Here is a 27,671-nt window from a genome sequence, read left to right on the forward strand (position 1 = left end):
GGTTGCAATGCTGCCTCCATCTCCACTTCAGGGCCAGCAGGAATCTCTGGGCCTTAGAAGTACCCTTAGGGCAAGGTCTAGGAGCAGCAAGATGGAAAAGACAAAACCATTCTCTACTGACCAGACTTCTGAGACTGGTGATTCTGGTGCCTGCTGTAGTGCAAGCTCTGACTCAAGCTTTTTCATAGCCTAACAGTGCATTGGCTTTGGCTGCAGCTTTGTGACACCTCTAACAAACTCTCTTTCCTATACCCTGTCACTTTTTTTTTTTTTCTTTTATAACATCTGTAGGAACCTAACATTTGAGGTTTCAAGCCCCCACCTCTGTCAAATGCAGCTGAATAGATCTCAAAGGCTCAGAAATTATTTTCTGTAGGAAGAGGAAAAAGGGCAAATGGATAGACATAAAGGAAGGGGACACCCTGTATGCACAGAGGCCCGCCTTAGGGCATGCAGGACAAGGGGAAAGTGGAGAAATTCGATAAAACTTGTATTTCAAGTTTCCAATCAAAAATATATTAAGACTCTATGAGGAAGCTCTGAACCTTGCACATTCCCATACCAAAAAGCACTTCTGCTGCATAAGAAAAGGAGACACAGCTGGGCTGAAAAACGTGACAGTGAATTCTGTAACTTACTGTGTTTGAAATGATCAGTACAGAAAGAAGGAAGAAGGGGAGCTTATGGACTTTGGCAAGCAGCGTGGCCATGACCTCAGTGCCACCCCAAGCAAGGACCTTCCTTCCTCACTGGGCCTTGTATCCTGCTCCCCTCGTTTCTTTGAGTGCTCAACACGTTTCTGTAACTGATGATCTAGGGTCTGCAAGAGACCAGTTTTGAGAAAAAACAAATTAAACGTTGCCTTTCCCCAGTACTTTGGGACATGTTCTCCTCTCAAAAGAGTCACAGACCTCGAGCATCGGTTTGGCTGCTGGCCTGCACTGTGAGTGCAGAGATCATAACAAATTACACGGAATTCTTCTTTTTTTTCTTTTTTTTTTTTTTGTTCCTGTACTTTTAAAGTAACTGTCAGACAGTAGTTCACAGGTGCAGCTCAAACAAGGCAGAGAAATAGTGTAACAGAAATCTGGACAATTATTTTTGAGAAGGCTTCCTAAAAAGCTTTTCAGGCATGTTTGAAACTTTACTCCTACCATGTGACTACAAGAAAACAGATCTTAGAACCTCCATTTTATGACAAAGTAGGCTATTCCTAGGCTGGTTCATAGCAGGGACAGTGCTATTTTATCTTTTTTTTTCCTAAGAAGGCAGTTACTTAGCTTCCGTTTGGCCTCCTCTGCAAAGGATGCTTTAAAGTAAAATCCTTTAGCACACTGATTTCTCCAGAAGGTCTAAGAAACATCTGCAACCTTCAAGAAAAATAGGCGTTTTGCATAAGCAGTGAAGCAAAGCTTAACATGAATTGCCATCTGGGGACATGACCAACCTTCAGTTAAATGGAGGTCAGAATAGCAAGTGCTCTCTTGCAGTTCATTATAAAAATCAATGCAAGAGAGACACAGAAAGCTAAGCCCCTGCAACCCTCCTTTTCTGCCCAGCAGAAAATAAAAAAGAGCATCTCCATGTTACCTCTCTGCCAACATGCACTGAACTGAACTGAAACTCCACAGCTCCCTCAAAAGCAGAACTGTTACATTCAACCCAAGAGCAGAAGTTTCCTTGCCTGGTGCCCACAGAGGCTGGAAGCAGATGTTAACTCCAGGAGCAGACAGCTCCCACCACCCGGCTTTGGGGTGGGAAGAGGGCAAGGAACTTGAGCTGACAGAGGAGCCAGGCCGTGAGGAAAAGACTTACCAAGATCAGGTGAAAGATGATGTAAGGGAAAAAGAACAGGAACAGCTGGAAAGGACGCTGGATGGCAATGATATTGAGGAAAGGGGTAACAGGTACAAGCCATGCATGGAGCTCTGAAAAATCTGTAGCTGGTCTATTCCGGCCAAGAGGGAGCGAAAGCAGCAAGGAAGAGCACATGGCATGAGAAGCTACTTTGGCTGGCACCAGTTTAACAGGAGGAAGAAGGTTCTTTGAAAGACCTTTAAGTTATTAAACACAGTATTGATTCAGAGCCCTATAAAATATGCACTCTCCATTTCCATTATTTGCATGGCCAGACTCATGCTGACCCAACGCTGAGTTATTTACAAGCATCTCTCATCATTTCTGAAGCTGATTAAATTAGACACTGCCCTCGGAACTGCCAGGTTGGAGAATCCTTTTCTTCAGGCTTTGTTCTGTGGTTTTATTTCACTTCATTATATTATCACTGATGCTTCTGTGTTCTCAGAGGCCAAACCAATTTTATTTCTCCTAGTTTACGAGCACTTCTTTTACAACCCCGCAGCATGGCAAGAATACATGGCAAGAGCTGGTCGTGCTATTCCCACCCCACTTTATTTCTCTCTTTTTCTCTATCTCACACACACTCTCACACATTTCTCACAAGATATATCTGCTCCTTTTGACAGTTATAGCTCTAGCTGAAGGGAAGGAAATATACTTAGAATAAAAATACCTATATTTAGAGAAAGACTTTGTCCTTGTGCCTCCAAGGTCTTTCTAGCTGGGATCCATAAAGCAATCCCCATGCAGAGCCTCATATCCAGCTCTGGGTGCTGTTGGAGAGGTGCTGGACTAACCAGGAGCCTGCTCTTTGGTTAGCTGGCATCTGGCAGTGAAGAGACAGAGAAAAACACTGCAAGGTTTTATTGCTTCCTTTGCAAGAGTATAGCTAGAGATCCAAAAGCAAGTGTAAAAAAATGCAAACAGATTACATCTATTTTAATATGACCATTAGTTGAGTTAGAAAAAGTACCCACAAAGGGGAGTGTAGTTAAGAACATGGAAAGTAACAAAAAGTGGATGTAAAATTCCTTGGCTGAGTCAGTGTGCTGCCAGCACCAATCCCTCTAAAGACTTTGCCCAGAACTTGAGACTGCTGGCACTTTCAGCCCTCTGTTTTGCTTGCTCTTAACTTCTCTTAGACACCGTTATCCAGGCTTCCTCCTTTGGTGATGTTACCAGCTCATATTTGGTCTCCATGACTTGTCCTTTCACTGGGTGGAGGTACAATTTCCTTACCAGAACACTCAGCAGAACTGTAGCCACCATATAGGCAAACCTGAGGGAGGAGAAGAATGAGAATAAAAAAACAGCTTCGATGTCAATCTGCCAAAGGACAACTGCCAGCTCGGCCAGATTGTCTCAGCAGTAACAGGAATGGGCTGAAATGACCTTCCCTCCCCTCTACTACAGAGAGGCACACAGACCTCTTTCCTTATGCTCACCTCAATTCCGGGCACTCCTGGCTTCCTGAAAAACCTAACACGGAGAGATTTTTCATGGCTGATTCTTCATTGAATCTCTCTGGGTCAAATCTATGAAAGACAAAATGCAGTGAGACTTTCTGTGTAACTACACGATCCTTCTCCTGGGTACATTTGCACACGCACAAGAGTAAGAAACTGGCAGTGAAAGAGAAAATCTCACTAATTTAATAGCAGCATCAATCCAATGCCTCTTCCATCTAAATCATGACGGGTAATTCCACAAACATATGTGAAGGTAATTGTCCCTGCACTCCATCTACGTTCCAAGCTGGCCAGCTGTGTCCCAGCTTAGTTCAAAAGCGGAGAAACTGAGGTAGTGTGACACAGGGCTGGAGCTCTCATGCCCTGCCTCTCAACAGAGGGTGCTTAGCTTGAGCACACAGCTGAGCTGATGCTGCTACCTGCCCTCTCTTCCCCCTGGGGAACATGCCACAGGCAATCTGATCTGCATCCCTCCCTCCTGCTTCCAAAAACATTTCCCTTTTCTTCTTGCCCCTCAGCCTTCTCATTAGGCAGCTGGTGTGTGGATGTGGATGTAGATGTGGGGGAGGGAAGCTGGTGACTCATTCAAGTGAGAAAAGTGCCTTCCAGCATTAGGTTGGCAGAGGCTGAGAGAAAACTATTATCCAGGGCTGGCATGAGTTAAAATGAAATTCCCATAATAAATTAACCTAAAGGAGACTAATAAAATATCATTTAATTTCAACACAAGACACTACAGAAGAAAAAATAAACCAGGCAACTTGGTGGCTGGAGGGCAGTTCTCTTTCATTTTGTGCTAAATCCTTGCACTTCCACTTCAGACCTTTGGCTCCCTACTCGAACACTGAAAAACTGGAGCCCTGCTTCTGTGAAAGTCAAAAGGTAGGATGGTGCTGACCCTCAGCAGAGGCAGCATCCAGGACATATTACTGCTGAACTGGCAAATTACAAAAGTCTAACAAATAAGAGAATGCAGCTGTCTAGTAGAAAAAAAGCCAAAAAACTAGAGGACAAATGGGCTTACACAGTGTTTTCTGTACAGCAGGTGGGTGAAATGAAGTGCTGATTTCCTATCTGTGTCACATACATACACAGCTTCAGGCTCAGGCACAACCTCCACCCTTCTCCTTAGGATAAGGAGGTTTTGCTCTCAGCCTTCCTCTCCTGGGTCCTGCAGGACCTGCCCCAGGCACAGAGCACGTCCCATCCAAGGGGGCGACTTCAGGCAAGCAGTGCCTGACCCTCTAGCAAGAGCTACATTTGCAGGAGATGAAAATGCCGTTCTCAGGGCTCCTTTCCTTCTCCAAATCACAGCTGTCCCTTCCATTTCTCTAGAATAACTGAACTACATTTTTTTTCCTAGTGTAAGCAAAGTCAGACAAATATCAATATTTGCCACCTGGAGGCCATTGTAAGCTACAGCAGGGTTTGGGCGTTTTCATTTTGTTTTTATTTTTAATTTAATCTCCAAAATACCGGCCTGGATTCAGGTTTGTTTTCACATACAGAAGTAATGAGGGAGCATTTCCTTCCCCATGCAAAGCCCAAGCTTCTGACTGACATTTCCTCCCTTGCACCATTGTATCACGGTAACACCCAGTGATTCCAAACCCATTCAAATCACTTTTTTCTCTCAAAGAATATCTTGAAAATAATTCCTTAGCATTTGCCAGGGAAACACTGTGTATGCAGTGGAAAAAGGAAAGAAAAAAGAAAATCAAAACTCAAATCTGTTGTCAAACTATAACACACACACTGGAGCCTGGGAGGATTGCAACCTGAAGTGCAATAGAAGTCCTGCCATGTAGATAAGCAAATCAACATCTTCATAGATTTTCTTATGGACTCCCATCTCATGTCCAAAATCTGTATAAGGTAGGTCCTGCAACCCAAAAGGCTGTGCATAGAATTAAGATCCCAAGAATATTTATTAAAATAAAAAAAAAAAAAAGGAAAGGAATTAATGGTAATAAAGGTCCTGATTCTACATACTTGTATGGTGAAGGCCAAGATGAACTATCCTGCAGCATCACACCCAGAGCATAAAGCACAAGTGTCTGTAAAATAAATCAGGACATAAATCACAGTAGGAAGAAAAGCACAGTTAAAGGTATCTCTGGATTATCCTGATGGAGGAGGATTATTCTTTGGACCACTCATATTTAACAGGTATTTTAAAAATACCTATAAAGATAAAATGCATCACGGATTTCTACAATCCATGCCCACAGGTTAGGATTTTAACTTCCAAGACCCATGCTGCAACTCTGGGTGGTTATAAAGGGCCAGATCCCATTATCCCACTCTTAGTAGCATGTATGTATGGAGCCCTTCCATTCTCTGCAATGGAAGGTACCATTCTGCGTGGGAAATACAGGTGATGTGATCAGCTGAAGTCATGCTCTTTTACACACAACGGAGCCCAGAGACCTCTTCAAAAGACAAATCAACACTGATGGAGCCCAAATTGGAAACAAATCTGAGAATATGAGCTCCCAGCACTTCTCTACAGAGCAGCAGCATGGCAAACTTTGAGCTGAATGATGCTGTCAGACAACAGACTAACTGCTCAAGTTTAACAGTATGAAAATATACATTTTCTGCCTCACCCCTTCACTGGAAGAACAAACAGCAAATTCCTCTCCAGGAAGAGAAGGTAGCCTGGTGCTCCCAGCACTGACCTACCTCTTTTGGGATAGTATGTTGGTCAACTCTGCCCTCCAGCTCCTGCAGCTGTGCAGCAATGGGAGTAAGTTTTGCTGTTCGCACTGTCTCACACAGGACTTGCCGACAGTATCTGCAACCAGCCGTCAGTTTAGTTATCAGGTTAGTTAAAACATTTGGCTATAAGCTTTTAAAGATTATTAAAATTTATATTTGGCCTGCCTTTTCCAGATTTTAAATGGAATTAACCTTAATTTTAAACCAAATTAACACTAAAAAGGCAAAAATACGCCAGTCACTTTTCTAGATATCTCACCAAGAAACAGCAGGACACTCCCTGCCACCACATTGCACTGCTTTACTGAAACCCTAACATTAGCCCAAGCATAAAACTCACCCAGTTGGGCATCAGATGCACCCAAGTAAAGGCACGCTGTTCACCAGTCTTCTAAACTACGTTTAGTTTTGTGTCCCTTCAGAAAGTTTCTTCTGTGCTCTTTTTTGAATTCCTCCAACATGAATCCCACTGTTTCCATTAACATCTCTCTCACAACTGATGGGCTCCTGAGAGCACTCAGCAGTAAAACAAAGTCCTTCTTGCTTCCTTTCTGAAAATGTAACCTTACAGGAGCTTGAAGGAGAAAAAAACCTTGTCCTTATCTGATCCTAGCCATATGGTCCATTCTAAGATCAGGAAGAAATGTCAGTTCTCATTTGTTCCCTTCTGCAGTCCCAACTCACGTACACCACATGAATGGTATGTGCCCCAAAACTGAATGTCTCTGAACTCTCCCATCCTGAGCCCTACACAGAGAACAGGACAAAGATGGCATTTTCAAACCCTTCAGTTGCATTGGTGCAGTCACTGGTATATCCAGGATTCACTGGCGGCTAATGGAAGACATTCTCCAGGGTTTGTTTTCAGACAGCCAGGGCACTATCCCTGTGCTCTCTTCCTCTGCAAAGAAACCTAAAGAATTTATTCTATATACTTGGAATGGAGCAGCCTGAGCCACCTGTGTGAAGCCCTACAGCAGAGAGCTGGTCTGTCTTGCAACTCATTCAGTGGTTTGATTTTTTTCCAGAATAAAATGGAGTAGCTTTTGGATGCCTCCTCTTGACTCAGCCTCCAACACATGGAGCTCCTGTCTCCATATCATGGGATAACCTCCCTCTCTCATTTCTTCTAAGACACCAACCTGAGCTGCTCAATCTTCTCGAGCGTAATTGGTCCCTTCCCCACAACACGGTCCACCTCCTTGTAGAGATTCTGCTGGACATCTTGGGAGGTTGTCAGGAAATAGACTGCCCAGGTGCACACTGGGGAAGGAATCAAGACAAAGCAATGCAGGAGACCGAGCTGAGCAGCCTCACAGCTCTGGGGAAGAGACCACACCACCCAGCAGTCAGCCACAGTGTTTCTCTACTCCATCAAACAGCTATGACACTGCAGCAACCAACCCTGGGAACAAGAGTTGTAAGACCAGCTCTTCAGCTGGAAGGCTAGTTTGTTGGGATTATTAGAAAATTCCCTTATTTAAATGTTTCCTTGGCATATGTCACGAGTGCTCCAGAGAGCCAGCACCTGGGCTCCGGACAGGGAAGGACAAGAACAGTACAATTCTCTCTACCAAGGGGTCCAGAATTTTTTTTTCCCCTACATCGCTTCTGTGAGGTACTTGAGAGACTTGAGACATCTCCAATAGCAGAATGGGAAAGAAATCTTGCCTGTGAAACAGGGGTATAGCATGCAGTTGCTCTAAAGCTACAAGCAAACATTTATACTAGTCCAATTTGTCTGTTTACGAGAACTCTCTGGAAATCCCTGAGGAGTTACCCCTCTCAAAACAACAGTCTTTCTGGAAACTGTGAGAGGATATTCTCTGTACCTGGGAAGTTTTCTTTGCAGTTCAAGCCCCACATCTAAGATAAGGGGCCTGATAATCATGGGTTAAGTGCAAATCACTCCCACTGGAGAGTTTACACAACTCCAGGTGATGTTTTAATTTGCCTTTTTTTTTTTTCTCTATAATTTCTGTACAAATCCCAAAGCAACTTCTTTGGAAATCTTTCACATCCGCCCAGATACCAAAGCACACAGACAAATAACAGCATTCTGCTCTAGTTCCCCTCTCAAATGGAAGAAAATATTTTAGGTCATGATCTTTGTGGCTCACATCTTCTAGTGTTATTTCATCTAATTTAGTATCAGCTGGCTGGGATCAGAGTCTAGGTGAAAAGCAGCAGGAGGAAATTCTAAGGTTCACTGAATGAGTGAGGAAGTTGTTGGCCACGGTTTAGCTTCAGCTCACTAACTGAGGCTCTGTCAAGCGTCTGCTCTGAAACTAGCTGCCTCAATACATCTGTAGCTCAGGAGTGACAAGATGACGAGTATTGCTTTGTGCTTGCCTAAAATCAGCCCCATGTCATCAGAGTCGTTATTAGAAAGGTGATTCCAACAATGGAAAGCTACCTGCATTCCGTACTTACAGTTAGCAGTGATTACGCATCCCGCCAAGGAAAAAATCATGGCATCTTCCAGAATCTAGGAAATAAAACCTTGTTCAGGAAATGAAGTCCTTAGGATCGTAAGGAATGTCCTCCATTTGAGCACATGAAATCCCTTTAGCGCAGAGAACAGAAAACCTAGGAGTGGACTGAATTTTCTGTGGCAATTTCACAAGAATGGCACTTGAGGCAGATGCTTAATGCATTAACGTTTTTGTAGCTTATGAAGAAAAGTGACAAGGCAGAGGCAAGGAAAGCTACCAAAATCTCATACAATTAAGGACCGGAGGAAAGAGAACCAAAGAGAAATCCTGTTTTAGTAATGCATCTGGATTGAAAAAGATGCAAAAATTTGAATTAATCAAGGATACAATGTAATTAGCTGCTGCTCTAGCAAAACTCCATTATTCTGTAATGACTAAACAGCTGCACAAACCTGCTGGTCGCTGAGGTTCCCTTGCAGTAAGCTGTCTATGAGGATGTGTCTGTTGAATGATTTGCCTCGACGCTCCTTTATGACTTTCCTTAAAGTGGATTCCATCTCTGTCAGAGCTTGGGACATACAGAGAAATGATTATTTTAAATCCTGAGAGCAGTGCAGGACTGAATTCATCTTCCCAAACAGATTTTCAGACCAGCTGTTGCTGTTGGGCCCACCTACAGAAGCAGCCACTGTGTCAAACATATTAGTATAAATTTGGAAGGTGATATTTCCAAAGCAGTTGAAAATGCAGGAACAAAAGGTCCCCTAGAGACAGTACAGGTACTTTGTGAGCTGAAATGATGTATGCGGAGGACAAGTATCCAAAGGAGAAGCCTGTTTCAGCAGGGCAGTGTTTGGTCTAAGCTGAAACCCACAGAACCAGGAACAGTAAGGAAGGAAACATCTAGTTTGGACGATTTACAAGGAAATGCTACCTACAGACTACTTTCGTTTAACATCTTGTTAATCAATACTGAAAAGTCTTCGCTATTAACAACTGCAAAAAGAGGGCAACTGAAAAATAAAATAACCCACTGTGAAATACTACAAGAAGCACAAGTGCTGCACACTTGTACACACCTGAAAAATACACCTGAAAATCATAGGTAACATTGAAATAGCACATCAGAGACTCACATGGAAGGTACCCATTGAAACTGTCCTTCTGTATGCCTGACTTCTAGCCTAAAGAGACTAAGATCAGCCTGGCAGCAAACTCATTGAATGGGGCATCATAAGAATAGCCAACATAACAAGGAGCCTAATTTGTCTCCATCTAGCACAGCTGACTGCCTCTAACAGAGGTCAAAAGCTAGGCAAGAGACCAGGAAGGGAGCAAGCACACTCCAATACTGCCTGGGATTCTACTCCAGACCCTAGTTCTGGCCCTGCAGACCTTTCTGCACCATGACATCCTTGACACTCAGCTGTGAAACAGCAATATCCCCTGATCTCCTGTGGGAGCGGGGAGGACACATCTGGTCACCTAGGGCAGGGTGATCAGCTCTGCAAAAAAGCATTATTGGCTGGGCAAATTAAGTGCTTCCATATGCTAGCTAACTACATGTACCAATCCAAGCAGACTGGGAGGAGTTAGAGATTTTGGGAGTAACCTACCATCTTCATACAGCTTCTTCCTAGTCATGTTTTTGTCAAGGGACCCATCCAAGAAACCTTTCCCAATCTCGAACCAGATCTGAAAGACAAAAGACTGTCACTCAACACAAGCAGAGACCGTTGGGACACTTTCACTCTTTCTCATTCAGAAAAATAAGCACATACACACATAAAAAGAAGTAATTTGAACATGAAATTAGTCTTCTTTTTAGAAGACCATGTCTCCTTCCAGTTATTATGACTGAAATAGATCTAAAATGAAACAGTTGTGAGAAGCAGTTACTGCTGTAGCAAAAAAGAAACTGGAATCCTGAAGATTCCATCTCCAGATGGGAGATGGAACTGTCCCTATCCCTCCCTACAATTACAACTTGGGGCACCCTCAGATTTTCCTGTGTCCACAATGTCAGAGGGGCTTCAGAAGAGATCTGGAAAGAAGAATTTTCACTAGCATTCCCAGGAGAGTTCAGATAAGTTATGTACAAAATACCTCAGTTGATATTAGATCTGGGTCTCTGCTTTCCACAGAGCCTTTAGAAGCACAGAGCCCTAGTCTAATGAGAGCAAGATTAACAGCAGGTTCTTTATGATAGTATCAGCTTGGGACAACTGACACAGGGCACTCATAGCTAAAGCATTATTCGGGTCAGTGTGCAGATGTCAGTGGTACCTTGTGCTATCCCTTGTTAAACTACACACAGATGTAAGCTGCATGCTGTTGTTTTGGAAAAACATCGCAGAGGAATCCCCTGCTCTTCATGTCACTTACTGCATCATGGTTCCTGCGGAATCGGATGACTTCTCGGTCATCTTCAAAGCTGCTGCCCAGAGCTGTCTGTGTGACAGACTTCATGGCAAAGCCCAGCATGTGCTGGCAGAGTGGCACATGTTGAGCCTCAGGAAGAGAGAGCCATTTGGCTAGCAACTCTTCTGATAGCTTAAAAGGGAAGAAATCGTTAGTGCTGATCTTGGCAAGCTACTTACAAAACATACCCCAAACTGGAGGCATTCCTACCCTAACAGTGTTTGGTTTCCATTAGCTCCAGTGGATTAAGGGTGACAGGCTCTGGTTGTCAACATAAAATGTCACAAAGCAGAGCCCGTCACCCTTAACTCACTGGAGCCAACGGAAACCAAACACTGACATTGTGTTTGCACAGACAGACAGACACCAACGCAACTTGCTTTCTCAGATGCTTACTATTTCAGGGTGAATTTGAATGCAGCCCTGCATGTCCTCCCACCAAGCTTCCCCCTGTGAGCCACAGAGCGCTTCTATGCTATAAAAAGGAAAAGTTATTCACCTTCTGGATAAGAGCTAAGTTACTCTGTAAAGTCTTAGTCACACCATTTTCATACAGCTTTCTCTTCAGATGGCTCTCTCCTGTATCCCCATTCAGGCTGGATTGGTACCTCAGGAAGGACTTCAGCATTGTCTCAAATGGATCAACTGAAAGCAAATAATGGAAAAAAAAAAAAAAAAAAAAAAGTCAGGCAGTCCTGCTGCACAGGGATGATGGAAACATCAACCTCATTACTTGAGTACTATTTCTGGTTATTCCGGGGCCAGGAGCAAGGCACGGCCTTTTTCCCCAGGAACAGTCTCTTTGAGGAGTCAGCCTTCTCGTGCTCCATGTGGTCTGGGAGCTCATACAAACTCCTTGCTAAGCCAGGATATCATCAGATCCCTCTGCAAAGTTTGCCTCCTAGATGCACAACATAACTCTAGCAAGGAGCTCATCTCAGTGCTTTTAACAGTAGCCCCTTGGAAGCTTGGCCTCAAGCTGGCTGGGCCAATGTGGTGACAGTGGCTGTGGTGACAGTGGCTGCATGTGTCCTATAGAAAGCAGCGCCCCATTAAGCTACAGAAGCTTTTCTATTTCTCATCATTTAACTTTCCATCTTTCTTGCACCCAGATGAGTACAACAGCTTACAAATTAGGCAGAAACACATTACCTTCATCTTTCATATGCGTGGCTTCTGTTAGATCTTTAACTTTGAAATCTGTCAGAGCACACTAGCCATCAATGCAAATGCAAACCCATGCAATAAAGCATGAGCTATTGTATGTTTTTCCCTTCCCGAAAATATTTCCATGGATCTATCAAAACTGGCAGAATTATTAAGGAACTATATGGAAGCAATGATCAGCAAGTCTCCAAGAGGGATATTTTCACGGCCTGTTACTTCTCCTAGATGAAGCATAAAATCTGAAGCATTAGAAGACACTGAGGCTGGACCAGATACAGGTCTCTCCTTATTACGGATGTGTCCAGGACTCCCTGCAGAGATCAAGGTCTCATTATGTGACTGGACAAGCATCCAACAAGAGATGATTCCTGCCTTCAGGGGACTTGCCAGCTAATGAAACAAAGGCAGCTAACGAGGGCAGAGGCAGGAATACAGTCAATCCTCCTAAACACTCCTAAACACTTCCAACACTCTAAAGCTCTGCATCTCAGACTCTTTCCCACTTTGAATGACAAGGAATATGTGCATGTGCCGTGTGGCCTGGCAGATGGTACCTGTGGCTCTGCATGTGGAGCAGCCTGTTACATGATTCTGGCTGTTGCTGACGAGTCCTGCCCCAAGGTACTTTGCCTTGGGGGGCTGCTGCTTGTCAGGCCACAGCCACATGCGCACTGGCCCTGGCAGAGCTGGACAGCACTGAGAGAGCCAGAAAGGCTTCATGAACTCAGGACCACTGAGAACTAAAATACATAAGCATTAAGCTTATATATTTCTGCAGGAAATACATTACTTGATGCATCTTTTTTTTTCTCCATGGCCACATGATCCTGCATACCACACACACAGCCCGCTCTGCTCCCATTTCTGCTGCCCCAGGCCTCCAGGATAGCCAGCTCCTCGCTCTGACACTGCTTCCCTGCCCTGACAAGGGTCCCAGCACCATGTCATTGGCACAGGCTGCTAACATAGGTGCTGGACCCAACCATTTCCTTTCCTTCCCCAGCACAGCATTCCTCTTCCCAACATAACCCAGTCTCACTCCCCTTTATGTTCTTCCTGCCCCATTATTACTTTCAGCTTCAGTAATGACTCAAGGGGTATCCAAGGAACTGCTGAACTGAAAACCAGAAACAAACCCATCTCTACTGCTTTTCCTTGTCTAAGATTATCAAAAAATTATAGTATGACTGCACTTTATGGCCTTTCCTATGTACCTCCCTCCTTATAAAATGTCTTTAACCCCTGGCACATGGTAGTTCAGACTAATCTATAGGCACCTTGGTCTCTCCATTTCTTAGATTTAACTCCAGGCACTGTGTTTCTCTCTAGCACGTGGATGCCCTCTGAAATTCAGTACATTTCAGAGAACTTGTCTGCTTAGGTACTTGTTACCACTTCTCCAAGCTCTGTTTAGGGACCGCTCACTCTCCTCCTCACTTTCAGATCTTTTGGGGTTGGTGTCCACCCTCTGGAGTGATCGCTGTACCTCACTGATCTTCATTTACATTTATAATGGCCACTAATTTTTTGAGTCTTCTATGCCACCATACAGGAAACTTCCCTATCATGATCCCAACATGAAACAATGCTGAGGTATCAGCCAGCGCTTCAAGACAGCCTATAATACCAATATGAGGGTATGCAATCTATACCTTGCTCAATCACAGAATGCAAACTACAAAACAGCAGGATAAATCCAAATAGCTAACTGCTTGTTGTCCCTTTATGAAGCAAAATGCTCATCCCAAGAGACTTGCAACTAAACTAAAATACCCCTAGTACCTTCTGTAGGCCTAAAAGCCGTAACTCAGTTACCAGCACTGCTGACCATCTCCCAGTCTGGAAGATCACCAGATGCTTCCAGCACAAAATTCTATCATCTAAATAAAAACGAAAGTTAAGGGACTAAAATCCCCACACTGAAGCTCACAAGGGAGGTATCACAGACCACACCAGCTGTTCTCAGACTTAATTTAATAAAGTTCTTTGTCTTAAACTGTATTTCAAGCTGCTTTTAAAGGGTTTCAAGCTGTTACAGGGTCTTTGGCTCCCTACTTTAAATGACTATTGAGGGCGATGTTCTTCGTGAACATGTGGCCTGCAGGAAGAAGGTAAAAGACACAAACTCACTTCCTGATGGCCACTAGGCAATGGCCTCTCCTGGTTGCTGATACTGAAGGGCAATAAGTAGGGCCAAAGAAACATCTCAACCACGTCAACCACAAGCCGGGTCTCCTTCTCCTTTGGTGCAGCTGCCTTGGACACCTGAGGCCAGCAAGCCCAAAAAAGGAGCCCAAGAGCAGGCAAAGGGCAACTCACGTAGCCTGTTGGGGTTCACGTGCTGCTTGAGGAGCTCGATGGCGCCCAGGCTGACCACGAGGCGCCTCCCGAACCAGAAGGAGACGAGCGGGCCGTGCTTCTCGTGCAGGTTGCGCAGGAACTCGTGCAGGCTGCCGCTGGCGGTGATGTCCGGCAGGTTGCCATCCCTGTGCGGAGGGCAAGGAGCGTGGCCGGTCGCGAGCAGCTCCGCTCGCGGCGGCTGCGCGCGGGCACAGCGCGGCACTTACTTCTCGTCAGTGGGAGCCAAGCCCGGGATCCCCGACGCCTGCCTGGATGCCTGGAGAGCAAAGGGGAACGCGCGTGGGCCTCCCTGCAGGGCGAGGTGCCGCCCGCGGGCCCCAGCGCGCGGCCCGCCTCAGCCCGGCGCCCTCGCCGCCACGTTACCGGGTACAGGTAGAGCACGGCGCCCACCAGGATGAGCAGGAAGGTGACGGCGAAGATGGCGAAGTCCAGCATGGCCGTGCCGGGGCCGGGGCCAGGGCCGGGGCCGGGGCCAGGGCGGGCGGCAGCGGCTCCGCCCCGCGGCGGGAGCAGGAAGGGGCGGAGCGGGCCCGGCCATGGGGAGCCCGCGGCGGCTGCTGCTCGTTTCCAACTCCACGCTGCGCGGCGGCGGCTACCTGGGCCACTGCCAGCAGCACATCCAGGCCTTCCTGGGCGAGTAAGCGCGGGGCGGGAGGGCGCCGCGCGCCGCGGGGCCCCGCTCAGCCGCCCGCCGCTCTCCCCGCAGGCGGGTCCGCCGGGTGCTCTTCGTGCCCTACGCCCTGCACGACCGCGACGCGTACGCCCGGCGGGCGAGGGAGAGGTTCAAGAGCCTCGGTAAGGCCCGGGGCGGCTGCCGCAGCGCGGGCCGGCCCTGCAGCTTCGGGCCTCCCGGAGCGCCCTTTGCTCCGGCCCGGAGGAGATGGCGGCTGCCGTGCACACCGCCTCCTTCGGGCCTCGCTGCAAGGCAGCGCTGTCACCGCCCTCCTTTCCTGGCGGCAGCTTCCCCTTTCCTGGTATCTGGCGTGGGGGGAATGCTCGGCTGCCCCGCACCGAGTGCAAGGTGCGGCTACTCGAGACCTTGCCCAAGTGTATCCAGAAACAACTGCGTGTTTTGGTGCAGCTGGATACGGGCCCCTGCACGAGCACGGGACTGCCCCTGCTGCAGTGTTAGGGGCTGCAGCGTTTCCCTGGGGCCTGGGGAGAGGTGGAGGGGTAGGGGAAGGGGCCCTGTCCTTCCTCTAAACAAAACTGCCACAGGTAAATATTTTGTTTTTAAGGTTATGGGCTGGACAGCATTCATGAATCTTGTGATCCAGTGGAAGCTGTAAGGAAATCTGAAGCAATATTTGTAGGTAAGTTTTACTTACTAGGTGTGCTCTGGATTAGTCCTGCTCACAGCTTGCACTGCAGAGACAAGGAGGGAGGAGTCAGGCTGGCAATTATTAGAAGCTACAGGAAACAATACCACTAGGAATAGCAAGTTGAGAAGGAAGGAGGTGAGATTTCTTAGTGGAACTACTTCTCCAGCCACTTTCAAATGGTTTTTGAATCTGTATCATCACTTTATCTGCTTTAAGGGAGTCAGGTTTACTGTGCTCAACCGGAGTTTAATCCTAGCATCACCTGTCAGGGTATTAGAGCAGTATCTCCCATCAAACAGCCAGGGTCAGTGTTAAAAGCGTGACTTGGGAGATGAGCCAGCGGCATTGCTCTGAACCTTTTGGCTTTATTTGTAGCTCAAAGCAGGATAAAACCCTGCACAGAACTGGGAGATACTGAATCTGCCAAGTTTGTAATGACTTCGTGAAAAGCAGGTGGTAAGAGCATTTTAAATAAACTGGACCTTCTGTCTGTAGGAGGTGGCAACACATTTCGTCTCCTGAAAGCTCTTTATGACAACAGTTTGATAGAGGAGATCAGGAAGAGAGTCCTTGAGGTAAGAACTGCACTACTTAGGCCAAAGTGGAATGGCAGGAGCTCATCCAGAAGCTTTCCTCGAGACAAACCCAAGCTGATCCTACATCATGGTCTCCAATATACCTGAAACATTGAGACCTCCCTTGCAAGGTGGTTAACAAAAATCTGTGGCCCAACTAGGCTGTCATTAGTCTTTGAAGCCTGGTAAAACAAGAGTACTGAACTACTCTCTTTAGGAGAGAAGCAAGTTAATAGGCCTAAACCTGAGCTGACTGCTGGACTTCTGAGACTGATATAAGATACTGTAAAACACAGTCTTTAGTTGTGATACTGCCTGCTACATCACTACTTTTGCCTTTCAGGATGGAATTCCCTACGTGGGATCCAGTGCAGGAACAAACATTGCTACCATCAGCATCAATACAACCAACGACATGCCAATTGTTTACCCACCTTCCCTCCAGGCCCTGGGTTTAGTTCCTTTTAACATCAACCCTCACTACCTAGATCCAGATCCTAAAAGCACTCACATGGGTGTAAGTAAAGCATCTCAGTTAACACAGTAACCAGGATGCAGAGTTGTAAGGATAGTGCACATTTCCCAAGCTTTATAAAGCTGTGTGTGTTTAACTGCTGTTTCCTTATGCAGTTGGAAATGCCAATGAGGCAATAATATTTTACTGCCTTCCAATGTTTTACTGCTCTTGGGAGTGAAAAGTTGTCAATGGTGTTACTCAGAACAAGCTGTTTTTCACAAACTGCAATATTGTAGTCAAAAATACTGTTGCTTCATACCTGGTGTGGCATTAGAGAAAAATTAAACAGGTAACATGCAGTGCATTTCTGGGGAGTTCTGTCATAGGAGGTCTTGCTTGTAGGTCTGCTGCTCTGTCTAGAAGACCAGATTTAAGTATACCTTAAGAAGTGTAAATATCTGAAGGAACCATCAGAGCAGCCCCTTGGACAGCATGCCTGCAGCATTGTCCAATCACTGATCCAGCAAGTATATGAGCAGAGCTGAAAGTAAACTACTATTAAGCATAAAGGTAGACATCTTAACTGCAGTCCCAGTCTGGAGCCAGTTCCTCGGAACGCAAATTCTGGGCCACAGGCCTTGTTACAGCCAAATACTTCTTTATAATAAAAGCTTTCTTATTTCTAGGACTAGCAAAAGTATTTAGAATAAGAGGACAAAGGAGGGATAGAGGATCAGAATGTGCTTCTAGACTTTGGATTACCTAGGAAGTGCTCGCTTCGCTTGCTTGTCTCTAGATAAGCAAGCAGTCTTTCTCTGAATAATTCTTGCCATTTCCCCAAAAGAAGGGGGTAAGCTCTGTGCTGTACCAAGCGCCCGCTGTGTTCCTGTCTTTCCTTACCAACAAATCCTTCTGGTTTGATTTCTTTAACTTCTGTTGCTCAGTTCAGCAGCAGCAACCCTCAAGAAACATGGCAAAGCCAGTAGCAGAAGGAAATTCTTCACTGTAGTTTTTACTTGAGGACAAACAAAGAGCTATTTAGTCAATGGAAATCCATTGATCCAGATTCAGTCCCCTCAAATCCATTGATCCAGACTCAATCCAGACTCAACACCTTAGCTTAGCTGAAGAGGGCATCTTAGACATCTGCTTGCACCAGCACCCTCAGTGCTCGTGTTCTGAGGGTAAGTGCATAGAGATAAGGTCTTTTTTTTAAATGCTACCAAAAAAAAGTCAGTGGATGCAGTGAATGGAAGCGAGTTTTCAGGGCACTTCAGTATTGGGCTTGCAGAGGTTTTGTTTGATACCTTGCAGCTGTTGTTGCTACTGACAGAGGCTAAAATCCATAGCCCTTAGGGTCAGTGCAGTTGCTTCCTTCAATACATTAATCTCAAACCAAACCCTCTGCTTGAGGAACAAGTGCCTGCTTTGTTAATGTTATGAAGCTGCTCAGTGTCAGGAACTTGGGCAGCTCTAGGTCCTAACTTACTACCTGGGCAGCTAAATTCATACTCAGTAAATGCTCCTGTTGCAGGAGACAAGAGAAGAAAGAATTCTCCAATATCACGAAGAACCAAACACGCCTCCAGTTTTGGTGAGTATTACTGACAGTTGCAGCACTCTAAATATTTTAAAAGTAACCCTGCTGGCTTTCAGTGTGAGCTCCCCTACCTGACAAGCCTGACAAAACTGTGATGGGCAACAGTGATGGTATTCTTGCTAACAGTTTCAGGATTATCACCTGTAGAAGATTATAAGAAATTAAATGTGTACTGCATGCTAAATGCCCAGAGCCCTGTTGCTGAAGTATTAAATTGGTAGCCCTGCTTTGTCCAGCCATTGGCCATCAGGCACATGCAAACTGAGGGTGGCATACATGTGGATGCTAGGATACATCCCCTTCCTAGATACTCATAATTCCATTTTAATCACTGTGGGCAGCCAAATGATGCATTTGCCTGTTCAGTAGTGTGCTCATAATTGCAGTATGACTGAAGAAGGAGGAAGTTAGGGTGTCCTGTCCCAGCACGCACTCTGAGCTTGGAATATAAAGTTTGTCCACTGGTTGGTTGACAGATTACACTAAACCTAAACGAGGGGAAATAATTTGGGGGACGTTTTCCTTTTATTCCTCAAGGGGTTGTATAGCTGTCTCTAAAATAGAAAAAAAACAAGTAATTTGTTTTAGAAGCTAGTTAACTCACCTGTTTTGTCCTAACATCTTCATTAGAAAAACTTGAGGACCGAGAAAATCTTGTAATTGGTTGTAGTCTTGGAAAGCTATACTTTAAACATTGGTCTGCTCAAGACAAGCACTCTAGCTCTCCAGATAGCTTGCAAACTAATCTTAAAACATTTCCACCTACCTAAGGGGTTGCGGGAAGGTGCAATGCTGCTAGTGGAAGGAGACAAAGCCACCTTGCAAGGAGTGACAGGAGCACGGCTGTTTATGAGGTAAATGCTTCCTTTGAATTTGATGGAATAAAAATCTCTTCCTTCAGCTAGAAAGGAAAACAGACTGCTACTAGACTAGGCAATTAGCTAGTGCCACCCATGTCAGAGGTTACTTAATTCTGTTCTGCATTTCTCTTGAGGGAAAACAGGAATTCTGCTTTATGCTCCAACGGAGGGGGGAAAGAACAGTACTGCAAGGGAAGACTGATTTATGCACTACATCATTAGTGTTATTTCCTGAGCTGTATTTCCATTCACAGAAAAGCTCTAGTTATCAGGCTGTGCAGTGCTACTGAAGACCAGCAGAATGCCACTTGGACCCCGATTTATCGGATTCTAGGATCAGGAAAATCCTTCTTTTAGTCATATGACCATTACTGTGAAGTCTGTGTATATAAATCTATGCCGATGATGCCAGGTAGGAAAGGAGTCAAGACTCTGCTAGGCATGGAGTGAAGATGCCTTATTCTGTTGCTGCCAGGAACAGATGGAAGCCCAGTAGGCCTAGTTCCTGTTTAAGCTTACAACACTGCCTTGGTTGCAGGGGTAAGAAACCAACTGAACACGAACCTGGAACAGATTTCAGCTTCCTCCTGACTGAGGCTCTGTAGCCTTGCCTGCACTGTGGCAAAAGGCAGCACCTGGGAAGACAAGGGGAAACAAGGGAAGAGGTGGGCCTAGTCCCAGGGCAGGTGGAGGCTTCCCTTTATAAATAAAGATTTTAAACGTGCTTTAGTGGGCTCTTTTCTTCGCCACCCTCTCAGATATGCCCCTCCCCACCCCACAAATGGGTATAACTTTTATTACCGTCCTGCAGTAATCACAGCTATTCTTAAGTTTGAAAGGATCTCCGCCTTCATGTCTCCACTTTAACTCCTTTCCCACCAAAAATGTTTCCTTAACACAATTAAGTCAGGCCATTGAGTCTGTTGTTCCTCGTATTTACCTTTACCTGCATAATGAAAGAATTGTTCATTTAGTTTCACTTTTGTACTATTGAAGTGAGAACTTATGCATTCAATTATTTTTATTTGCTTCAGACCCATGTTAAGTATATACAAAGCTAGTTATATACAAAAGTGTGCATCTTAAAAATTGTTAGGTTACAAACTTGCAAATCCTAGAAAAGTGCAAAATTTTAAAACATCTTCCATCATGCTGTACAGAAAAAAATCCATCATTAGCCAATATACACACTCTTAAAACATACTGATCATAACAATAAGACATACAATATACACTTAAAGCACCCAGAAGGGAAAAAGATATTGCACAGAAGACTAACAGGTTCATTACAGTGCCTGAAGGCTTATCTTTGAAATTAGATATACTCACCACTCCTCAGACCTAACATTTAACTCTCTTTAAAGAAAGGCATTTTTGGCATTTAGAAATCCATTTGTAATCACAACTGCACAATTTGTAAAAGTTACCAGAGGATATGATTAAATGTTGCTATAAGTAAGGCCTTCATTTCCCTCACCCCCATTAAGCTTGAGTAATTTAAACAAATGCTGAAGCAAGTTCAAGTGTCTCACCCAACTTCACCAAGAACACCAAGTAGCAGCAGTTTCCAACAAAAGCCTGACCAAAGGGAGATAATTCTTTAAAGCAGCATTTTCTCCATTCTTAGTTGAGGCTGCTTCTATATAGCTAAGAGCTGAATTGGAACACACATAGCAAGTTGTCCTTGAAATATTTTTCTCATGGCTTTCTTTAAGTAACAGCTCCCAGCTACTTAGGACTAAAGCAGTATGGTTGGGTACATGAGTAAATGTATTTTAAATAGCTGTTCTGAGGCAAAAAAATATGGCTCCCTCAAGAGTAAATACTGAATAGATAAGTTAAATGAGTGCCCTCTAAGTTAGACCTATTATAAATATGGCTGGATGTTTTGTGTACATCAAGACACCTTAGCAGCTTTAAACCATAATCTAGGTGCTTCTAGGAGAGAAGGTGTGTTAGGAAATTGTTTGCGTTGAGTCTAATCACAGATCTAAACTCAGGAAACACTTGCCAAGTTTTCCCCGCAAAGAACACACACAGCTTGAAGAACTCTCTTCTGCAAAACCCAATGAAACAGCTATTCTACTTGGGCCATTTGGGTAAATAGTAATTAAAAGACAAAAAATACAATTTTTCTTCCAGACATGCAGAGCAAAAGGAGAGGAACTAAAATTGCACAAATGATATTTCTAATTAAACACTAGAAATGGTTCCCTACAGACACACTGTTTAAGATGGTAGGCCTGGCTTCTGGCAGCAGTAAAAATAGCACTCGACTCAAAAGTAACCTGTGCAGAGCAGGCTATGCTGCCATGTGAGGCATTTCTGCACTCAGGTATCTGTTAACTATGAAGTAGGGGATGAGCTATCAACTGCAGTAGCTTTTTAAAAAGATCTCGTTTAGTATGTGCTAACAACGGTATTAGAGATAGATGAATTTAGCTTCTCAAGATGGAAGGGGATACATCTTCTTAACACTTCAGTCAAGTCTGACATTGGCACAAAGAAACACACGTATACGACTACAAAAACACTATTACTTCCCCCAAAAGAGGCAATGTATCTTGCACCACTGCCCGATTCTCTGCAATCCCAAACAAATAAATGTACACAATTTTAAAGCAATGTAAATGAATACAATCCATTACTGGTCACCCTTTTCACTAACACCCTTGTACTTGCAGGCTGTCACTGTCTGGCTACAGCACCACTATGACTTTGCGCTCCCCAAATTCAACCTTCACACTCAACAAAATCAATTAAAAATAGTCTGCAAAAGAGTAGCACTTTGTGGCATATGCCATCTGAGAAGCCTTTCTTTATTCATCTATAATATTTGCTCTGTGGAGGCTTTGCTAACACATGCCGATAGCTAGCCCAGAGATAGTGTGCGTCTGTACTGAAGTTCTTGGCATAACTTCCACAAGCACCTGGCCACTACTAACACATATCACACATTTACCCCAAAAGCTACAGGGCTTTTCAACCAAAAAGCATGAGCCGTTCTAGAAAGAACTCAGCCACATGCTTGAATTCTCAAAGTTAAATATCTCCTTAGTGCTTTCATCTAAGAGGATTTATTAGGTCAGACCTTAGGTTCACATAAGAATATATATCTGAGATTTTAATTATTTGAAAGAAAACAATATATATTCACATTCTCCAGCCTTTGTCCCTCACCCAGCCAGCAAGGTGCCCTTACCCATGGAAGAGGTGCCATCAGGGGACCATACAGCGAGCAGCCTCCAGCAAGACTCAGTTCAGGCATTCAGGGAAGCTGGTGGGAACAGGCACCTTCTCTCCCCAACTTTAGAGCTCCCACCATACTGTAATCTATAGTTACACACTTTCAATTAAATACAAGGAATAAACAGTACAGATGTTCAGTGACTGGTTGCCTTATCTTCTTTATCCAATATGACATAACAAAAATGACCAGAAAGGACTTGGAAGGGAAGTGAGGAAGGAGGTCTAGGACCATCGGCTACAGAGCTCCCACCAAGCCAGGTGGGAGTGAGCAGCTGCTGTGTATTAAAAAAATAAATTCATTTCTGCAGGCATCTTAAAACAAACTGATGTAGGACCACTACCAGTACCATAAAGGACTTGTACAATGACACAATGCAGGAGCATAGCTCTTTTCACTTCATTTTAAGGACAAAAAAAACATTTTTAAAGATAATCTTTATAAAATGGTCTATTCTATAGACTAAAGCCTGTAGAGACAATGATACATCAGTTTTGCAGTAGCACATACAATCTAAGGTAAGTTGGGGGTGGAGAGGGAACTTGCTTGTATGAAGGTTGCCAAATTCAAAACAATCTGTAGTGTATTTAAAACAAACAAGCTTCCTAAAATGCAATTCCCAGAATATGCAGTAACCAATGAGAGAAATACTGTTTGTCTTTATGATTTGGATTATTACTATTTTGTGCTGGTGTTAATAAGGTATGTAGATGATGGAAGACAATTTCTAGATACCCTATTAGATAACAGATTGATACAGTATAAGTCATGTAATTCAGATGCCAACTTGAAGAGCAAACATTTAACTTTCTGAATGCTGCTCCCCTACACAAACCATACAGACTAGGTGAGATTGATTATCAGTAAACAACCACTAAAAAATACCACCAAGCATAACTAAAGATGAAGAGAAGTTTGACATACATTATATTTGAATTAAAGGAATGACGACTTCTAAGCATCATCCTTTGGTATGCAAGTTCTAACTGTGCCAGTCAATATACCTAACTGCTTCATCTAGTTTATATACAGATATGTAAAGAAATTCAATTTTCAGTTTCTTTCAGATATATATTTACACTGTTACTTAGTGTCAAAGAAGGCATATTTTCAGCTTTAATAAATATTATAGGTGTTCATAAGATTAAATGCAAGATAATCCAGCATGGTGGTCTTGACTAATGCAGCATTATGAACCAGCTTTGCACTTAAGACTTGTTTATTCTGACTTGATCAGAATCATTTAATCTCACAGCTTTACTCACACTTAAATAAATCTTAGCTCAAAGGCAAACATGAATTACTTTACTAATATGTGTTGTTCTCTATGAAGAACAGAATGTGGTGGGATCTTCAGCTTTATTACATTGAGTAGAAGGAAGAAGTCTCTTCACCAATTCTTAGTGCACTGCATAACAAACTAGAACTCAATCAACCTAAACTCTAAAAGAAGAAGTTTCTTCATTCAGGGGGGAAAAAAAGGCAAAACCTCAAGATGACGTGCAAAAAAATAAGTTAAAATAGAATTAAGCAAAATAACAATGAACACTTGCACTTAACTGCCTATATCTTACTGAAAGCAGGTTTTATAAAGGCAAAGTGCACACCTTCAAACCCACAGGGGTCTTGCTAGAGGCACTCTGGAAGGTGCTCGAGTGTGTGCCAGCACCTACTCTTCATCCTCAATTGCAAGAGATAAACGTCACCAGATGCTGCCATCCTGCACAGACCACGAAGCAGCTCTGAGCTCAGCTGTCCCTCCCTCCTGCAGCTGCTGCTGGGCACAAACCAGTCTCAAGCCCAAGAGCTCAAGAACTGCTCCCATTTAAACCATTCCCAGATACCTGCACATATCACCTAACACCTGTGAAGCACCAAAACGATGACATTCAAACATCAAAGCACTTCATAAACACTGGCATCCTGATTATTGCAACTATACTATATTTTAAGCTGACACAGTGTATTCAGTATTCTTGAATATTAAACACATTCATTATTTCCATCTTTGTATAAGCATACCTAAAACACAACAGGTTCTTGAACTCATATGAGAACCTCTCTATGTTCCTGACATCACAAAACCCACGTTTTGGCCAAACACAACTAAATACTTATCTCCTCCTTTTTTTACACTTGATTCTCCTGGCCTGAAACATCCTAATTTCCCCTGCCAATATACACACTTAACCTCATGTATGCACTGAAAATGGTACATATATACGCACACTTAAAAAGTCATAGCTCAATGTCCCAACAAGTTCATTTTTTGACTTCCCATTTCACAACAATCAGCCAGTCAGATCTGGAACCTTTCTGTAGTGCTCTCCAAAAAGCTTCTTAGAAACCCCTTTGAACATAAAGCTCAAACCTACTGCACATTTACACACACACTTAACACATCAGCATATCCTTAGTACCGGCATTGGATAAATAATCAATTATAAGTAGTTGGTATTTTTCATTTAGGCCCTTAATTTTTTACAGTTTATTTGAAAGCACAGAATACATGTGTATGTGTGTGCAGAGTCTGAAAAACACACCACTAAATTTTTTGGAAATTACAAGTTGTCTTGACACATGCCTCCAGGAAATGCTCCTAATGTTCTCCTAACTTTCCAGATGATCCAGTCAGTGAAAGGGACTAGTTAAAAATATTGCAACCAGGAACAGACTCACTTGCTCACTGATCTAGTTCATTTCATTTCCAAAAGTTCGGAAAGAACTTTTTTTCCCTAAACAGAATACACCATCGTTAAGAAGAACTTTTTTGTAATTAAAGAAACTGTGGAGAAGGGTGTAATGGTCTAACAGTTCTCAGATTACCCTGAAGGGGCTGAGGGGCAGAGGTATTACTTTTCCTGCAGACTTCATAAATATTGTGTTAAAAGTCAACGAAACGAGATTATGCACAATGGAATTCTTCAGGTAGTTCAACAGCTCCCCAGCCACTGGAAATATCTGATAACATTTACAGAAAATACAATGCACAGTCATTTCCATAAATAAATAAAACTCAAAAAAGCAATGGCAGAAGGGAGAAATGGGTAGTCCAAAGGAAACATCACTTATAGCTCTGCCTTATACTCCCCTTATCCCAGAAGATGCAAGGGGAATAGTATCCTCTTTCAGTACACATACATACATATAAATACATATACACACACACACAAAACCTCACACTTTGATACAAAATATTCCCTTTAGCACCAGACCTTCCCAACAATAGAGGACTTAGTTCAAACATTAACATTTACTTCACAAGAATGCCAGAACAGGAAAACATGCACTCTCCTAGCATCACATATCTCTAAAACAAAACCACTCATCGTCTTCTCCAAGCACAGCATCCAGTCCCTACTCCAACCACTCTGCTGTGTAGAGTACATGCAAGGATCCGGTATTTTCTTCTTTCAGGCATTTAACATACATTGCTGGTGGATCTGTTTTCCTGCTTGCTTTCCAGAGACAGAAATATAGCTAACTACTAGTTTGGTGAATTCCAACCAAAGAAATAACCAGGTGCTCTTTGAAGTGGCTGCAATGTTGTTCAAGTGGAAATGTTAGCTTTTTTTTGCAAAAGTTGCCTTACTAATAAAACAGAATCTTTAACCAACATGGATACTCGATTATTTCCTTTGTATTTCTTATTTCTACAGTATCCTAAAATACATTAAAGGGTTTCTTAGTGTCTTAGTCTACTTAATATAAATAATTTTCAGCAGCAAGTATTTCCCACCTCCTTCAACTCCTCTGAAGTTTTTCATTTTCTGATCAAGTAGTGCAACACAGATGCTCCTTGCAGAACAGCCTAAATCTAGAACTAGACAAAAAAAGACAGCAGTAGCCATTTACAGGAATAAAGGAATAAGTCACAAGTGGATTGGTCTTAAAAAAAAGAAAAAAGAAAAGAAAAAACATATATATATATTAAAAAGGTCATGTCAGCTGTCCCCATTTCAAATCAGCACAACTGATCAAATCTTAGTTTACTGTTGGGGAAATGCAATGTTGTCAAAGCAAAGCCAAATTTCTTCCTTGTGATTAAGGAGCATCAGGTCTTAAGCAGTTTTAAATCAAATGCTACTCATCTTAAATCAGATTAGCAAGTTTAAGTTTGGAGGTTTGGGGTATTTGGTTTGTTTCCCTGAAACACTGTTTTAGCAGCTATTTAGAGAGGATTCTGCTGTGCCCAACTCAACAAGACTAAACATGCAAGCAAGTTAACTTGCACGGGTATGCATGACAATTACTATACCTCTACCATAGCTTCATCTTCAACAGATTGTTAAGAATCAAACCCCCTGAAAGTTGGAGATATGCTCAAAGTGACAGCAAGATTAAACATTTTTCTGGAATCCATGAGGTGGAAGCAGCAGTCACTTGGGATCTTGAGTGTTATATTCAGTCTCTCCTGATGAGATCTGGCTGAGCCGCTTGCTTGATCCCCACAGCTTTCGGGAAAGCTGACCTGAGCGCATCTGTTTAAAGTAATCCAGAGAAACAAAAGGAGGGGAAGGGATAAGGCGGATAAATTAAAAAGGAACTTCAGACATGGATTCTGGTGAAGTGCAGACACTAAAAGGTACTGCATAAACAAAATTATACCAACAAAAAATATTTAAAAACAAATAAAAAAGTTACTTTGGGATGACTCTTGGGACTGACACACAACAACAGACAAAACACTAATCTCTGTCTTTTCAGGTTTTGAACAGTTACATGCATACTGTCAAGTAACACAGACTTAATGCATTATTGGCTAAATGGCTTCAAAATGGACTCTAGTTCAGATTGCTGTTTTGTTAGGAAAATAGAAGAGCAGAATATCAAAAAAATGAACTAAATTAGCAGAAATAGTATTTCAAATAATAATTGTTAGAACTGAAAAGGAGATAATTGAAATGAATCCTTGATAATCTCCTTTAAGTGATGGAATATTGCAGAGCAGCAAGGGCAGGAACAGGGAATGACAGAAAGGAGAGCTCCGAGTATATAGTCCTCCAAAGATCCCACATGGAGTGTTCTATGCAAAATTTAAACCAGAAATAATTCATACCAAATACTCCGTAAGTAAAGACAGATTACAAACCACCAGAGGCTATATTAAATCTAGCATCTGGTGAACCTGCAAACTGACCTCAATTTGTAAAAACTCATTTTAAATTAACTCCTT

General features: G+C 43.4%; 3 protein-coding genes across 4 annotated transcripts in view; 1 reads left to right on the forward strand and 2 right to left on the reverse strand.

Moving 5' to 3' along the window:
* Positions 1 to 2,616: 2,616 nt before the first annotated feature.
* Positions 2,617 to 14,869, reverse strand: LOC112955411 (cytochrome P450 20A1). The gene is made up of 13 exons (XM_026048718.1): positions 14,798 to 14,869; positions 14,641 to 14,690; positions 14,393 to 14,559; positions 11,406 to 11,551; positions 10,871 to 11,038; positions 10,102 to 10,180; positions 8,938 to 9,053; positions 8,484 to 8,538; positions 7,193 to 7,313; positions 6,015 to 6,126; positions 5,322 to 5,386; positions 3,306 to 3,395; positions 2,617 to 3,139 (listed from the first exon to the last, which is right to left on the reverse strand). The coding sequence occupies exons 1-13, from the start codon at positions 14,867 to 14,869 to the stop codon at positions 2,989 to 2,991; spliced, it is 1,392 nt and encodes a 463-aa protein (XP_025904503.1). The 3' UTR covers positions 2,617 to 2,988.
* Positions 14,870 to 14,967: 98 nt separating this feature from the next.
* Positions 14,968 to 19,972, forward strand: LOC112955965 (alpha-aspartyl dipeptidase-like). The gene is made up of 8 exons (XM_026049447.1): positions 14,968 to 15,071; positions 15,141 to 15,229; positions 15,673 to 15,747; positions 16,252 to 16,331; positions 16,675 to 16,848; positions 18,323 to 18,382; positions 19,160 to 19,242; positions 19,787 to 19,972. Exons 1-8 carry the CDS (start codon positions 14,971 to 14,973, stop codon positions 19,851 to 19,853), a joined length of 729 nt encoding a protein of 242 aa, XP_025905232.1. The 5' UTR covers positions 14,968 to 14,970; the 3' UTR covers positions 19,854 to 19,972.
* A 510-nt stretch (positions 19,973 to 20,482) lies between these two features.
* The window catches only part of NBEAL1 (neurobeachin like 1), a 74,441-nt gene continuing 67,252 nt past the window's right edge, over positions 20,483 to 27,671 (reverse strand). For both annotated transcript variants that reach the window (XM_026048047.1, XM_026048042.1), the window contains one exon: positions 20,483 to 26,976. In XM_026048047.1, the coding sequence (XP_025903832.1) occupies positions 26,875 to 26,976 (102 nt within the window). In that variant the 3' untranslated portion in view covers positions 20,483 to 26,874. The remainder of the gene's footprint in view (positions 26,977 to 27,671) is intronic.

This window comes from Nothoprocta perdicaria, unplaced genomic scaffold (assembly GCF_003342845.1).
Source record: "Nothoprocta perdicaria isolate Ctin4 unplaced genomic scaffold, notPer1 scaffold_11, whole genome shotgun sequence".
Lineage (NCBI taxonomy): Eukaryota > Metazoa > Chordata > Aves > Tinamiformes > Tinamidae > Nothoprocta > Nothoprocta perdicaria.